Source organism: Stegostoma tigrinum, chromosome 8 (genome assembly GCF_030684315.1).
Source record: "Stegostoma tigrinum isolate sSteTig4 chromosome 8, sSteTig4.hap1, whole genome shotgun sequence".
Lineage (NCBI taxonomy): Eukaryota > Metazoa > Chordata > Chondrichthyes > Orectolobiformes > Stegostomatidae > Stegostoma > Stegostoma tigrinum.
Window position 1 is genome coordinate 60,011,806 of NC_081361.1, and position 17,286 is coordinate 60,029,091.

The window sequence follows — 17,286 nt, forward strand, 5'->3', positions numbered from 1 at the left end:
GGCCCAACAAGTCCACACTGACACAAACAGCATCCCACCCAGACCTATCCCCCTAATCTACACATCCCTGAACACTAAAGGCAATTTAGCATGGCCAATCCACCTAACCTGCACATCTTTGGGTTGTGGGAAGAACCCGAAGCACCCGGCGAAAACCCACGCAGACACGGGGATAATGAACAAACTCGACACAGACAGTCGAATATATAATCAAGAAAAGCAGCAGCCCTAGGACCATTGAGTTACTTACAATATACAGCATAGAATAGGTCATTTGTCCCAACTAATATGTGTTGATATATTTATTCTTACTCGATAGTCCTCTTTCATTCTAAAGGTTTCATCTCTACATTTCAGCTTGATTCTTATTTCCTCACGTCTCATGTATCCATCTACATCTCTTTTGAAAACACCTGAGCTAGTCGGGTCAACCATTTTCTATGGTTGTGTATGCCACATTCTAACGAGGCATTAAGAAATTTCTTTTTGTTTCCCTTTCAGAGTTATTACCACTGTCTTGTATATATGGCCCATAATTTTGAATTCTCCAACTAAGTGAAACTAATCCGTCCAGCTTTATCTTGTCTAGCTCTTCCATGATTGCTTCTCAATCACCACAAATTCTTAATTCTGAAACTAATGCTCTAAATTGCCATTGCAATTTTCACCAGTGCTTCCATTTCCTTCTATTGTTCAGGAGCCAGATCTTGGTTCAACATTCAAAGAGTAGCCTGATTAGCACAATATACAAAGTTTAACAAAGGTGACCAAGCAGACACAATTTCAACAGTTCTAGTACTTCAAATTCTATGCCCCCAGAAATAAATGCCAGTTCTAATTTAAAATTTCTAAATACTTTGCTGACCTCTGATGCTGCCCTTTATGATTTGTTTAAGTGCATCTCTAGATTCCTTTGATTTCCTGTTCCATTTAGTTTCTTATTTTCGTCAGGTGTAAATTATATTTCTATTTTCTGACTAACGTACCTTGTTTTACAGCAAAGCCCACTCTACAAGTTTCCGATGCCTCCTTATATAATGTTGCATTCTTTCTCACAATAGGAATGTGTTGTTGGCAGGAATGACTGTGAGGTTTACACTATTTCTACAGCAGCAGACATGATTAAGAACAGATTTAATAGAAGCTTTTTTTAAAATTATGATGTGCTTCGATAAAATCAATAGGTAACAATGTTTTCATTCAATTGAGAAGTAGATGGTGAGGGATATTCAATTCAATTTGATTATGAGTGGAGACAGATTATCAGAGTTGTCAGGAGAAAACTCTGCACATTCGTTAAGAGAAAATTAGATGGATTTTTGAAGGAGAGGAAGATGTAGGGCTTTGGAAGAGAATGAAGTATGGGAATAGTTTTGGATTGCTGAAAGAAAGATCGGGCCAGATAAAATGGACTGAATGACCTACATTTGTTCCTGTAAATGTTTATGGCTGTACTTTAAAGTATTTTTAAAAAGTAATTAATCTCATGTTAGGCTCCCCAGTGGTTCAACAATAGCTTTGTTCCAAATCCACACTGTGTTAGCTGATCTGTCAGGGTATTGGTGGGGCCTTGTACTTGATTTAGTATCTTTGCTTAACATCTCACTTCTGATTGCATGTGGGAAGAAAAATTGTTGGCATTACGTGAAAACAAGATCAGATTCAATAGAAATAACCTCCACTCGGGATTGGAGGTCCAGATATTGACTGTCCAAATTCAAACTTGATGAATCACTGTATTTACACAGTACCAGAAATTCTAATAAAACCATTTTCTATTATGGATAACCCTTGAGTGGAGGTGGATAGAATGGCAGTAAATGAAATTGGAATTTTGCAAGCTCAAGTGGTTGGGGCTTTGCAACTTATTAATGTCTTGTATTACTGGGAACAAATCCCAGGATGCCCAAGATAAGATTAGAATAGATTCCCTATAGTGTGAAAACAGGCCCTTTGGCCCAACAAATCCACACCGCCCCTTGAAGCATCCCACCTAGACCCAACTCCCTATAACCCGCACACCCCTGAACACTATGGGCAATTTAGCATGGCCAATCCACCTAGCCTGCACATCTTTGAACTGTGGGCGGAAGCCCATGCAGACACGGGGAGAACTCCACACAGTTATCCGAGGCTGGAATCAAACCGGGTCCCTGGCGCTGTGAGGCTGCAGTGCTAACCACTAAGCCACTGCACTGCCCCAATTGTAACAATGACACCATTAAAATATTATTTTCAGGAAAGAAACAGCATAATAAATACACCACTTAAGAAAAGGGTGAAAGCAGCAAATTGTCTAAGGAACTGGGAAGTCTACCTTACACCAAAAAACAACAAGAACTGCAGAAAATCTGCCAAGTAGTGTGAAATTCTCAAACAATTCAACATATTAACTGTCAAGTTTTATGTGTGCTGACACACTAAGTGTGCAACTTCCTCTTTTTTGACAGTTTTCTTCAATACTAAAAGGGACAAATTAACATTCTCTACCTAATTGAAACTGGACAAAATCAAGAATTAAAATTGGCTGGGAGATTTACCATTCCTACGTCTTCCAAAATCCTTAAATATTCGGATTTGTCTCCAGCCATTTCATTAGTCTATAGGCTTCTATTGTAAACAGTAATTGGAAAATCATCATAGTCTTATACAAACCTGAAGTCAGCAGAAAGCAGAATTGGGATTCTGTTTGCCCCAAGGGGATGCAATTTTAACAAATTTTTTTCTTTGTTGGGCTACAAGTGCTCTTCCAGGCTCTACAAGATTTACAGTTCCCCGATTCAGGCTTCCTCCCTTATAGGATTCTCCTTATGACCCTTTCCTGTGACTACCAAACATTGTTGGAGCCAATCTTTAACACCATCTTTAACACCAAGTGACTAATTGACCAGATCATGCAGATAAATTCAGAGTTAAATCACCAAGGCCTAGAGCTGCCAATGGCAGGAAGCATATTACTCACCATAGCCCCCATCCTGAATTAAAGGGGGGGGGGGGGGCTAAGATCAGTTTTCACAGCCCTTTGATTTTAGTTGGCAGAAAGGTTATTTTTGAAGACTGAAGCACAGACACAGGTATCTTTAAAACAAAATGTCTTGAAGTAATGATGGAATGGTTTGATGAAGGGCACTGTCCATTGAGAGCTAAAATGAGAAACTAAAATAATCAATCACTCACAATGACCTTGTAAACAGTTTCTGTGTGCAATCATCAACATTCAAGTCATGTTGAAACAGTGACTGTAAATAGGCTCTTGTAGCAGCCAGATACTTCAAATAATGGTAGTGTAATTAAACCAGTTTGATGGGCTCATTGGATAAGTACGCCATGTGTTATGACACGGAGCTATCCCAAGCAACAAGCGGAATCTTAGATCTGATCTCTGGTAAAAGACAGTTTAAAGATCCTAGCACAGTTGTTAACTTGTGGTTTGCCTATGAGCTTCCAATCGGTCAAAGTTTGCTGATACTCATTTACCAAGTCTGCAGCTGAAGAATACATGTTAGTTATTATCCTTGGAGCAAAAAATTGTGGAATTATTATTCCTACAGGGTGGGTAAACGGTGGGAAGTGTTTAGAAAATGTTAAACTAGGATCAAAAACCTGTTGAAAACAATAATGCGATGACTGGGTTTTAATCAGAAATGAATTTCCATCAGAATTTGACGTTTGGAAATGGATTCCTATCGTTTCAGAATGAATTTAAGCAAAGCTGACATCAGATGTGACTTCTATTCCCATCTATCAAAATTGAGTTGTGCACTGTTGCTCAAAAATGAGGATTTTCTGCTAATGATTCAATACACACCTCACAAAACAAAACCCAGCTGACTTTGCAGCATTGAAAAATTTTTGATTGTAGTGCAGCCAACAGACCATGCCAAACTGTGTGCTGTAAGCTCCACCTGTTCCTTTCAATCTGCTGCAGGCAATGGAAAAGCTTACCAAGAGAGCTTGGCTCACAGCACACTTGGCTGGGAATGTAAAATGCAGTGGTTGAGCAGTTCTTAAATGACATAACTCACCAAAAGAGAAAAGAAAGTTATTTAATATTTACAATTCCTTAGTGACATGAATAGGCAACATCGCTCCCATTGATCTGTGCAGTTGGAGTTCTTACTGCAGGAAGTGCACCAAAAACCAGGGCCTAAAGACTACCTTGCAATACCTGTACAGGAGACAGTGGTTACTGAATCCATTCAGTCATGTAGATCCTGTGTGTTTGGCTGCAAATGGCAAAGGAGCTGGATTTCTTCTGTGGCTGTTTGTTGATCTTCAATTTTACACTCAAGAAAGTGGGTTTGCTGATAATAGGACAGAGGTAAACATTACTGTACTGTTCAATTTTCTTCTAATTTCCCGTGGTGTTCATCACTCAAGTAGAACCTTAAAATGGTGAGTCATGTTCTTTGACAAAATAATTTCTCAAGCATTCGCACATACTCTTGTATTATGCCTAAACTGCTTAGCCCACTTTGAGTGTTGCTTTCTCAGTGGGATCAGCAATCACAGACATGTAGCGACATGACGGCACAGCGACATTATACAGCGACATGACGGCACAGAGGCTGGTATCCCATCACCAAGTCACCCTTTATTTACTTGTACACAGTACACTGGCTGTGACCAGCCAGTTCGGAGTCAATCACCTGAACTGAGGCGATTTTGATTTTTTTTTGTTTTTTTACCTTCGTCCACTGTGCACAGGCTGTGGTCAGCCAGCTTGGAGCCAATCCACAACTGAGAAGATTCTAATCTCTTGGTTGTATTTTTTTTTAAGTCTAATCTCCTGGTTATTGTCTTTGCAAAACCATCTCCTGGTTATATTGTTTTCTCCGCCACCATGTCATCCTTTATTTACTTGTGTCTCCTGGTTAGATTGGTCAGCCAGGGCTTTGCTGATTGGAACTAGGTTGACCTGACTGACTATATGGTTATTGATTGGGGTTGTTAACCTGGACCAATCACTACATCGCCCCCGACTACGTCCAGGGACATAGGCCTGGTCTTTCACATGTAAATGTTCCTGCAACATTTTCGCCTCAAGTCTGGCTCCTCTGATTCGGAGTCTGTAACGAGTGGAGGGTACCAGACTACATTTTGCTTCCGGAGTATCTCAGGAGAGATTCCTCTTCTTCTGGCAGTGATGGTATCAAGACTACCTCCATCTTGAACTCAAGGTTTGCTTGACACTAGACAGAGGGGGCGAACCTACGGCCCTCTGGTTGTTCTCAGGGGCCCAGTATGTTTTGCTCCTGCCTTGTTTGTGAGGTCACAACTTTTAGATGATCCACATGTTTGTTCAGGATTGCCTCACCTACCCAAACTTTCTAAGTGACGGGACCTGAGCTCACCTTGTACCCATACAGTGCCATGTCCATGGGTTCCAGCACCAAACTTTGTTCTCCGAATTAAACTGTCTCTCATTTACAGGAGGTGTGGGGCTGGCATTTGTGTTCCTGCTGCCATTTCACCTTCCCTTCCCCCCAAGGTTTGGGAATATCAGTTTAACCTGGTGCGGGACCTTTTCCCCATCAACACCTCTGCTAGAGCTATTCCTGTTGTTGCATGAGGGGTGGTCCTCTAATTGAACAGGAACCTGGGCAGATTGGTATCAAGTGATGCCAGAGGCTGCTTCTTTTAGCCTGTTTTCAAAGTTTGGACCACTTTGTCCATTAGGCTATTGAACGACGGATAAGGGGAAGCTGTCCTCATGTGCCGAATGCCACCAGAGTTGAAGAAATATTCAAATTCTCCGCCAGTAAATGACATTCCATTGTCCATGCCCAATACATCTGGAAGTCCATGCATCACAAATGATGCTCACAGCCTCTCAATTGTCATCCCAAGTTTATCAAACGAACTTCAAGCATGTCCAACCACTTTGATTGGACATTCACAATGACCAGGGACATTGAGTCCATGAAAGGACTGGCATAATCGATATGCAGTTGAGTCTAGGAATTTCCTGGCTATTCCCATGAATGTGGGATGCTGCTGGTGATAGTTTTTATTCTTGTTGGTCACCAACGCCGCTATGTCAGCATCCAACTCCGGCCACAGGATATAGCTTCCTGTTAACTTCTTCATTTTTGGAAACCTCTGGATGAACCTGGTGGAGTTCAATCAGTATCTGGTGATTACCTTTACTCGGGACGTCAGCTTTGCTCCCTTTGGTAATATGCCGTCCTCAATGGTGATTTGGTCACATCGGGTCAATAAAGGTTTCAGTCAGGTCGGGATGACCCTGCTGTTTCCCTCATTACCACCAGCAGTTTTAGTTTTGCTAAGGCAGGATCTTTTTGTGTCTAATTTTGTCAATAATGTCAGATATTGTCAGCGGTGACTGTAAGGGTGCCCAGGAAGTTTACAACCAAAACAGACACTTCTATGGGAGGTGCCATCAATGGAGTATCTGCCTGTGTGAGGTGGCTTAAGGCTTCTGGACACTTGGTTTTCTGAATGGTGTTCTTGTACACGCTGAGAATAACGGCCCAATGCTGAATTCTACCAGATGCATTGGGCACCACCAACGTCAGTCTTCCTTCAGTAGCCCTAGCAGGGGTTTATGATCTGTTACTATGACAAATTTCCATCTGTAAAGGCACTGGTGGAACTTCCTTACACCAACGGTGACAGCAAAATCTTCCTCCTCTATCTGAGCAAATCTGCTTTCGACTTCAGCCAAAGTCTGGTAATCATATTCTATTGGGCCTTACTCTCCATTGGGCCATGGTGAGCTAACACAACTCCGATACTGAGTCAATGCAGTGAGAAGCTGGAGAAAGACAGCAGGTCAGGCAGCATCGGACGAGTAGGAGAGTCAATGAAGGATCTAGGCCCGAAATATCAACTCTTCTGCTTCTCTGATGCTGCTTGGCCTGCTGTGTTCCTCCAGCTTCACACTGCATCAGCTCTCACTCCTGCATTTGCAGTTCTTGCTATCTCCGAGTGACTTACTACCCCAAAACCATACAGTGAGGCATCGCATTATCAGCACTACGTCTCGCTGCGGATCATAGTGGCCCAACATCTTTGATGACCATAGTTGCCTTTGCACTTCTCTAAAGGCTCCTTCATGGCTATATGACCATTTCCAAGGCTGACACTTTTTAGTAGAAGGAGTACGGGTGCCAGGATGAAGGCCAGGTTTTGTATGAATTTTCCATAATAATTCACTAACCCAGGGAAAGACCTAAGCTCCAGTAGAGACATGGGAGAACAGGCTCTTTTGATTACCCTCACTTTGTCTTCCAACAAGTGTTGACTCGTTAATCCAAGTGGGTCACTTGGGGTGCCTGGAACACACATTTTTCCCTTCTAATGTATATGCCCACCTGGGAGAAATGTTTAAGCACAATGTCCAAGTTCTCCAAGTGCTCTTTATTGGTCTTCCCTGTTATTAGTTCGTCATCCAGATAAATGGCAACCTCAGGTAGCCCATGTAAAATGTTTTCGACAGTCTGCTGGAAAAGTGTGCAGGCTGATGATAACCCAAATGGCAATCTTGTATAGTGATATAAACCCATATGGGCATTAATTGTAGTGTACTGCTGGGACACCTCATCCAGTCGCAATTCCAGGTAGGTGTGGCTCATGTCCAACTTCGTGAAGGACATGACACCCCACAACTCTGAGTACAAGTCCTCTAAGTGAGGGATTGGGTATTCCCCAGTTGCAAGAAGTGGTTTACCGTTTGCTTAAAATCCCCACAAAGGTGAACCGAGCCGTCAGTCTTCACAATTGGTATGACTGCTGCTGCCCATTCTGCAAACTGCCCTGGTTTGATGATTCCTTTACTCTCCAGCCTGCGATTTCCATCTCCACTTTTCCCCGCAAGGCCAATAGAACTGGGCGGTCCTTGTAAAATCTCAGAATTGCTTCCTGGTCAACTTGTAACGTTACTTTGGCCCCTTTGATAGTCCCAAGCACTTCCAGAAATACTCCCGAGTATTTCACTTGGACTTCACTGAGGCCGCCATTTTCTCGAACAAAAGTGCTGAGCCAATGTAAGTGAATCCTTCTTAACCATTTCCGTCCCAATAGGCTCGGGCCTGAACCTTTTATTGCAATCAGTGGTAACTGCACCAACTGCCTCTCATCGGAGACTGGAACCAAAGTTGTACCCTTAATCTGCAACAGTTCCCCAGTGTATGTTCTCAGTCTAGCTGAGATATTGTGCAAACAAAAGGGTTGGAGTCCTGAACAAATCTTGTTAAAGACAGATTCTGCAACCACAGGTACAACTGCACTGGTATCAATCCTCACGGGAACTGGGTGACCAGTTACCCAAATACTAATTTTAATCGGTTCTGATTTGGATGCCATTAAGCAACCCAATTGTTCCAACCCACATGTAGGGGAACTTTCCGGGGTGTCCATTTTCCTGGGTACCAGCCTATGAGTTTTCTTACTCAGGACAGACCTTATGGACCACTTTGCTGTCTGAAGTTTGCATATCAGCAACAACTACAATGGCTTGCTGCTCCAGATCCTGAAGAACTATTTAGCCAAGATAATGAAATGTGAGGCTGGATGAACACAGCAGGCCCAGCAGCATCTCAGGAGCACAAAAGCTGATGTTTCGGGCCTAGACCCTTCATCAGAGACGGGTCTAGGCCCGAAACGTCAGCTTTTGTGCTCCTGAGATGCTGCTGGGCCTGCTGTGTTCATCCAGCCTCACATTTCATTATCTTGGATTCTCCAGCATCTGCAGTTCCCATTATCACTGAACTATTTAGCCACTTGGCTGAAGCTCGGCTTTGTTGTGGGGTTCAGTTTTGGTCTGTCCTGGGGCCACTCTGCTCAGAATATGCTCTGAGTGAGGTGCCTCTGGGAACGTTATGTCCCTTATAATCAAAAATGCTGCAGGTCCGCAAGCAGTGAAAAGGATTACTCATTGCTTTTCATCTGCCCCAATGTCATTTTCCTGGAGTAAATATTGCATTCTTTCCACATATTGGGCCCAGTCTTTGACAGCAGGATCAAATGAGTCAAGCTTTCTAACTAAAGGTATGATGCCAGAAATCCTTACATGCAACTCCAAGATGACTGTGCAATTGAATGTTGCTCAGGTACTTCTTGTTTTCTCAGGTCATCACTGAAATAACTGCACACAGGCTGGTATCCCATCACCAAGTCACTGTCTATTTACTTATGCACAGTTTCACTAGCTGGGGAGATTCTAATATCCTGGTTATATTGGCTTTCCTGATTGATTGGGGTTGTTAACTTGGCCCAATGACCTCATAGTCAATGAGGTCAATCAGGTTCCAATCACTACACATAGTTAGTGGAAGCTGTGGGTCCTCAGCAGTTGTTACAATCTACCACAGGTAAAACAATTAAAGGTTTCAGTTGCAAGTGCCGTCACTTTTCATGCTGAAAACAATACAATTTGCTGCTTGAGGTGCATTGTTCAGCTGTTTCATACCCATTGAGTACTAGTTGCAGTTGGATCTTCCAGTACAGTACTCTCATAATGCACGTTCCGGCAATGCAAGTTGGCGACAATGCGTTTGATGAATAGAGGAACGGTATTTGTAAAATGTTAACTTTGTGCTGGCTACAATGCGACCCCCACAATGTTTAGCATTTGAGAACTGAGTGAGAACATAAGAACATAATGTTCTTCTCGTATTATTTTGAAAATTACATCAAGATCATTACACACGATTCTGGATAATTTGTCTGTCATGTAACAAATCTCAACATTGCAAATTCGCTATCGAATGGAATACCAGTCAGATTGATAAATAGAATGAAACCTCAGTCCAAATTAGGTAACTGTTTCTCAAAAAAAGTCAGAAGAAAACAGCTTGAGAGAATAAATAACCATCAATGTCCAGTTGATGAGGGATGGTGACAGGTTCATATTGTTAGTGACAACATGGTGTAACAGCACATTGGGTGATTTTGCTGGTGACTGGGAGATGCTGCCAGTGAGCGGGTGATGTGATTGATAGTGACTAAGTGTTGTTGATGTTTCTGACAGGTACATGGTCTTACCCATGAATGCATTTAGTTGTTGGCATCGAGGCAATAGTGTTGGCAAGTGGTTTGATATGGTTGCTGATTGGGCTTTGCCATTGCTTGTGTTTGTAAAGTTAGTGATTGGGATTTTGTCCAATGACTAAGTGATCCTGCTGGAGATTAGATAATTACTCTCGGTGACTAGTTTTTGCTACTGGGGTTTGATGCTGCTGAATCGTGTTGGTGTTGAGAGCACTGGGCGATATTATTCCAGGAAATGCTAGGTGCTGCTGATGCCCTTGTGTTTCTGTTGGAAGCTGGATGCTGTTGGTGACCGTAGGTTTTATTTTGCTGTTGAAGCGATGTTGCCTATTGTAGTTCCGACTTACTGCTGATAGGTGATTAAAATTGTTGGTGTTACCAGAATGTGGCTGAGGGCTTGCTATTTGTGAATGTGACTGGGTGATGATGACCATCATTGAAGTCTGGGTGTGAACGTACAAAGTGTTGTTGGTGCGTGGGAGGCAAATCTGCAGCTGCAAAGAAGAAGAATCAGTAAATCTGCTCAATGCTGTCTGCTTCTTTAAACTGTGATGCTTTTAGCTGTAAACTGAATGCTGGCCCTTTATTGATTGTCTCATTTCCTTTAAATTAATAATGCTACTTGCAGGAGACAGAAGACTTGATGAAGCTAATACTGCTGATCGGCACCAATACTTATAGGAGAGTGGTGAGGAAGAATTTTGAGCAATGTTGAATGATATTTTTTGGTGGTCTGCCCCTACCCCTGCTTTTAACATAGGGCCTGGTATTTGTAGGAAATCGCACTGTGTAACATAATGTTGAGCTGAAATGCAACCATCACGTCATAGCAGAACCTGCTGTAGTTACCATACAACCCTCAATAATCAAGTTTTTGATGATATGCAAATTAGTTAAGCTCTGGGTAAAAGGAACATCATATCCTTATGCTGGTGTGGATTGCTTTTATGTGAAAGAATAGACTGAGCTCTTCGAATGGCACCATTGGTAAGTGCACTGCCAGAAATAAAACAGCTGTGCACAGCAAGAAGATCCCAAATTAATTGGTCACAGCCAGACAAATGGCAGAGAAGCTGTAATTCCTTTAGGCTAGGGGGTGAGAAATAAAATCAGCAAAAAATTCTGATTCTGTGAACCCTGCTAGAAAGTCCACCTATACTAGTTGACATATGTCAGAATTCAGTTGTGATTCCCCATCCTCACAACAAAACAGACAAATGATAATAAATAGGCTGAGTAAAAATTCTCTTGGGATAAGTACCAGGCGACAATGAACAATGAACATATATTCCAGCAAGAGTCAGCATTTTCAAGAGGTTATGGAGTACTTGGAATCTGGGTACCAAGGAAGTAAATAAAGGAAAAAGTCAAGGCGCTTCAAAAGTGCTTTGTAAAGGTAAGAAATCCAAATAGGGTCAAAATATAGATTCTTTTAAAGAACATTAATACTGCTCAACTTAAGTCAATTGGGATTCAGTGAGCAGATCCAGCACTCATCACTTTTGTTAGACACAACAGGGCTTAGTAATAAAACTACTGGGCTTACATCCACAATAAACACACTGAGGCAGCGCACATCAGGAGTTTTCACATTTTAACAGAGACTCACTTCCAAAGGGTCAGTAAACCAACACCAGGCCATTACAAGTATCCAAAATCTGAGATTCTGGGAGGCGACCAAGCACAACAGAACCAGTAATACTCTCCTGGCCCAGGCCCCATTTTTGTCAGTGCATACCTTTGGCATATTATTGCACTTCAATTTTCTTATTTGAATAGAATGCAGATGCTCAAATAAGAGTTTGAATGTTAAAAATATCCTGTGCCTTTCTTTCAACATCAGAAATTGTTCTTATTTCATAGTTGTAATCTAATGCTGATCACATACAGGTCATATAAACTCGGAGTCTGCTTCGATAGATTCAAAAAATTGAACAATACATCGTAAACCCTAGCGTAGGGCAGGAAACTAGCAGTCGATCAGTGACATGTTACATTGTCTTCAGCTTGGAGGAAAATCTGCTGCTGCTTCCCAAAGTTAAAATCAGCCCGTTTCTGTTGTGACAAATGTGACCTCAGGTGAGTTATATTTTTAGGGTAATTAACTTGCCTTGATAAGGTTGGATGGTGAATGCATTGACATGGTAGAACCAACTCCTAATGACCAGAAAGGTGCAGGTTCATTCATGGGTATGTTAGCTGATCTCAACATTGCTGAGGGGGAGGAGGTGTGCAATCATTAATACTCAGCTGTTTTGCGCTTTTTAGTTTCTGATTTTGTCCACTTACACTTTTTGGGAAGTAAATCCTAAATTGAAAATAAGGCTAGACTCAGCCATTGTGACTTTCTATGTTTAACAGTACGTTAATATTTATTCTCCCTACTCCTCCATCAAGTACTATTTGGTAATATTTGAGGCTGAAGGGAGGAGGAATGAGGAACTGCAGCAATTTTTGAGATTTGCATCTCATCATTTGAAAGACAATTGCTTTCAACATAGCATCAGTAAAAATTACTGATTTGTACAAAAATTAGTACACATCAGAAAAGAAGTTGCATGCAAATGGTCAAGAGTAAAACATGAAATTATTTGGATATTCAATTGTTAATATAATTTTTTGTAAGACTGGAGCTGTGCTACGAAGCAAAATACTCTGGACTTAGTCGTTTTCAAACTACTATATTTAGAAAAGATATTAGCTTATTAGTTAACACAACTTTTCTGCCTTTTTTAATGGGGACAATACATCTCCTGAGCTGGTGCTTTGATTGTCCTTAAAGAAGCATTTTCTCAGAAAAAGTGATCAAGTAACAATTATTAATCACATTTCACCCAATCCCAAAGACGTCTATCTTAGATGCAGATTCCCTGTTTTCTCCTGGTTCACTCTGAACCTGACCTTAGCAAAATAGTGTAAGGGCAAGAGAGGTGCAGAAGAGAACAGAAAGAAACTCACAGGGGTGGAGGGAGTGGAAGATCAGCAGACAATGAAATTGAAAGAGGTTTCTTGCTTATGCACAATGCCACAGAAGACTATTTAAAGAAACATTTACACTGCAAACAAAGTATTTGATACAACTGTTTCTGGCTTTACGCCAATACTAAACCTGTGTAGCAGAAATCAGGACATATTAACTTAGAACAAAGCCAACGGGGATTTCCACCTCAGAGGCGTCTGATTTCACTTTGCTTCGATGCCACTTCAGACCATAACTTCAGTTTAAGCCTCTGCCTATTTTATAACTAATTCATGTAAACTGCCTCTGGTCTCAGACAGCCACTCAATAGATATTACACATATGTGAGCCTCTACAGCCTATTCACCACAGAAGACGTCACATCAACTGAGCCGACAGAGATACAATTCTAATATACAGATCAGATGCCTTTTCCTTTCTCAGAGAATATGAGACTAATCATAAAATATCTACTATGACCTTTGTTGACGCAGCTAAGTCAATACACACTGGAGATTAAACCTGGGTTTTCCTGGTCTGTATAGCTCAGTTACCCACAGGGAAACTCCATGGTTTCAGAGAAAATAATTTAAGTGCTACCACTCCCAGTTAATGAGCTGTGCCTGTGGGAAAATCAGTCATAGAACATAGAACACTGCAGGGCAGTACAGGCCGTTCGGCCCTCGATGTTGTGCTGACCTGTGAAACCAAACTGAAGCCCATCTAACCTATTCTGTTCCATTATCATCCGTATGTTTACCCAATGACCGTTTAAACGCCCTTAAACTTGGTGAGTCTGCCTATTTTATAACTAATTCATGTAAACTGCCTCTGGTCTCAGACAGCCACTCAATAGATATTACACATATGTGAGCCTCTACAGCCTATTCACCACAGAAGACGTCACATCAACTGAGCCGACAGAGATACAATTCTAATATACAGATCAGATGCCTTTTCCTTTCTCAGAGAATATGAGACTAATCATAAAATATCTACTATGACCTTTGTTGACGCAGCTAAGTCAATACACACTGGAGATTAAACCTGGGTTTTCCTGGTCTGTATAGCTCAGTTACCCACAGGGAAACTCCATGGTTTCAGAGAAAATAATTTAAGTGCTACCACTCCCAGTTAATGAGCTGTGCCTGTGGGAAAATCAGTCATAGAACATAGAACACTGCAGGGCAGTACAGGCCGTTCGGCCCTCGATGTTGTGCTGACCTGTGAAACCAAACTGAAGCCCATCTAACCTATTCTGTTCCATTATCATCCGTATGTTTACCCAATGACCGTTTAAACGCCCTTAAACTTGGTGAGTCTACTACTGTTGCAGGCAGGGCATTCCATGCCCTTACTACTCTCTGAGTAAAGAACCTACCTCTGACATCTGTCCTATCTATCACCCCTCAATTTAAAGCTATGTCCCCTTGTGCTAGCTATTATGTACAAATGGCATGCTGGAAGAGAGGAAGTAGTAATGTTCGAGGAGGAGATAAAGTTTTGGTTTGCAACATGCACTAGGCAAATGTCCCTCGCAGATACAGCTATATTCAGGAGTCTGTAAGTCCTCAAGCATGCATATGATAGGTATGGCTACTGAAACTGAAGTTATTGAGCAGGAAGATCAAGCAGAGCCCTCAATCAGAAATTTAAAAATATAGTTCTTGGAAGTTAAGCAAAAAAGGACTGAAGAAATAATTCCAGCATCCAGAGTGAAAAATTAAACTTAGAGATTTACAACTTACTCTCATTACTGATACAGTTGTAACCATGTAACGTCAGGGGTTTTTACTCCAAGACCAAGTGAGTTTTGTTGCCCTGTTAACAACCTTGCCTCATTAATGACCTACCCTGCCCCACTATATCCTTCACATCTAATTTCCACCCTATTTTACCACGCACTGTTCCTGGAATAAATAGCCACACTTGGGATACTGTTTTCAAGGACATAGTTATAGCTTCTGTGCCCAAAGAGATCAAGGAATATGGGCAAAGGGCAAGATTAAGGTATTGAGCTCAATGATCACACAGAATCACATTGAATGAAGGAGCAGGCTCGAGATGTTGTATGGCTGACAACTTTCTTCCATGTTTCTATGATATCCTGGAATTAGCCAGCAATTCTGGCACCCACACCAGCTGTAAAAGCCTATTGTGCACCGAGACAAGCACGAATCTGGAGATTCAATGCACTGTTCCTGACATCTATTTGCCCGAACATGGGCGAGATCAGTGCACAGCTGTAAGGGCAGGGACCCCTGTGCTGGGCAGGAGATGTGCAGAGGCAAAGCTGCCTTTCTCGCTTTTGTGGGGGTGAAATGCAAAAAGACACGGCAATGCAATGAGCATTCAGGTAGGCTCATAGTGACTTTGTGCTTTGACAGCGGTGACATTCCAGCAGTTAGCGAAATACAGAAGAAAAGGTTATAGAAAGAAGGGTAACTTGCACAGAATGGGTTTAAAGTAATCACAACACATCTTTCCTCACATTTTATGATTTATTGTTAATCACAGAGTTACAGTCAGGTTGTTGCATTTATTCTGGATGGATTACAGTCATTTCAAATGCAAAACAAGGAACTAACATCAAGGAAGGAGAGAAGCAACAGTTCCTTTTGGTGACAGAACTATCACTGTAAGTCAATTTTGATCGACTTTGCAATCATTTTCAACTTATTGAAAGGAATATACTTGAGGATGAGATAGTGAAACGCATACTCAATTTTTTTGTATTCATCTTGTCTTCAATGGCATGTGATTTCAGGAGGAGAGACAGTGCTAGACTACTGTACTGCCCTGCATTTCAGAACTGTATCAGGTGAGACTCGAGAACAAATCTGTAGGAAAGACATGATTTGTAAAGCAAGAAGTGGATAAAAAGTGCAAGAAAATAATGATAAGGAGTTCTCTAATTTAGCAATCCCTGTTATCATAATTTACATATGGCATGAATATTATTGCTACAAGTAATTTTCTGGAAATGTTTTATCAGAGTCAATCAGGGAATTATACAAAATCTTCAATATGTTGAGGATTATTCAGTTGGAAGAAAAACAGTGAAACATAAAGTGAAATGTAATTAAAAAGTTGGTAGGATGTCAATTGAGTTGATTGTGCTAATGCCAGTTTTACCAAAAACAAAATAAATGTTCTGATGAAAGATCATTGACCAGAAACATAATTCTCTTTATCTCTCGCCACAGAAGTTGTCAGTCCTGTTTTGTGTATCTAGTATTTCTGTTTTTATTAAAGGAAGGTAACTGTAGTTGTTTTCACCCTACCATCTCATTTTTGAATGTTAATATTCTCTATGTTCCTCTTTACTTTCCTGAAGGCACTGTGTCCTTACAGGAGTTAAAGCTCTTTTGTGAGCATTGATGGCACTGGGTATTCCACCAGTTGGCATCACAACACACCCTCACCCAGTGGTAACATACACAAACCATATTGTGGTCAGGAAATACAGCTCTAGTCTTGATTAATTTTCCCCTTCCTACCCCAGGGACGTTAAGGACAATTTCAATGCCCCATTGAGATCAGTTAGTATACTATACACTGTAGATCAAAGTTTATCAAAGAACAAAATTTATTCATTTAGCATAAGAATGACAAGTCAAAGTATTATGATTGTATAGGCTGTGGGGAGGTAATTGTCCTTTGAAATATCAGAGATTAAAATATTCTTGCTCCCACAGGCATTTCACAGTTACCAGAAATTGGCAAAATAACATTGACACTGGAATCTTTGAACCTTGCAGCATTCACTCACTTATGCCACCCACACAATACATAAAGCATTTCCTTACTAATTATACATTTATAAAATGAACTGTTAGTCTTCAAAGTAAATTATATACATCTAGCATGGTTTCAAAGACAGTTTTAAATTGTGGTTTGGAACCTCCTTTGCTTAGTTCTGGCACTCCAACTGCAATTCCTCAAGCATGACATTTAATGCCTAGATATAAATCACTTGGCAAGCCTGACTTTCCCCAAGAGTGTGGGCAAGAATTTTGTTGCACTGTATTTGATATTCAGTAGAATTTTTAGTGTAAACAAAAGTGTGTTTTTGACTGATAAAGGGGTATCAGAGTACATTTCAACCAAATACACAGGCTACTCCACTAATAATTCTGAACTATCTTAAAGCATTGCAGATTTGTTCACAATCATTCCCTATAGACTCTCTCAGAATGACACGTGGAATTAGAATACATTATAAACATATTATAATGGTGACCCTACATTTATGACTAGTCACATGCCTCAGCTTGCTTGTGAAAAATCCAAAGAAGTAGTTGATTTTGATC

At 41.1% G+C, this 17,286-nt stretch overlaps 1 protein-coding gene across 2 annotated transcripts in view; it reads right to left on the reverse strand.

Moving 5' to 3' along the window:
* The window catches only part of LOC125456043 (metalloprotease TIKI2-like), a 383,081-nt gene that overhangs the window by 28,634 nt on the left and 337,161 nt on the right, over nucleotides 1-17,286 (reverse strand). The window contains exon 6 of one of the 2 annotated variants that reach the window (XM_048538688.2): nucleotides 15,714-15,813. The exons of the other annotated variant lie outside the window; for it this stretch is intronic. Within the exon in view, the coding sequence (XP_048394645.2) occupies nucleotides 15,780-15,813 (34 nt within the window). The 3' untranslated portion in view covers nucleotides 15,714-15,779. Of the gene's footprint in view, nucleotides 1-15,713; nucleotides 15,814-17,286 lie in introns of those variants that run through there. 2 annotated transcript variants of the gene reach the window in all.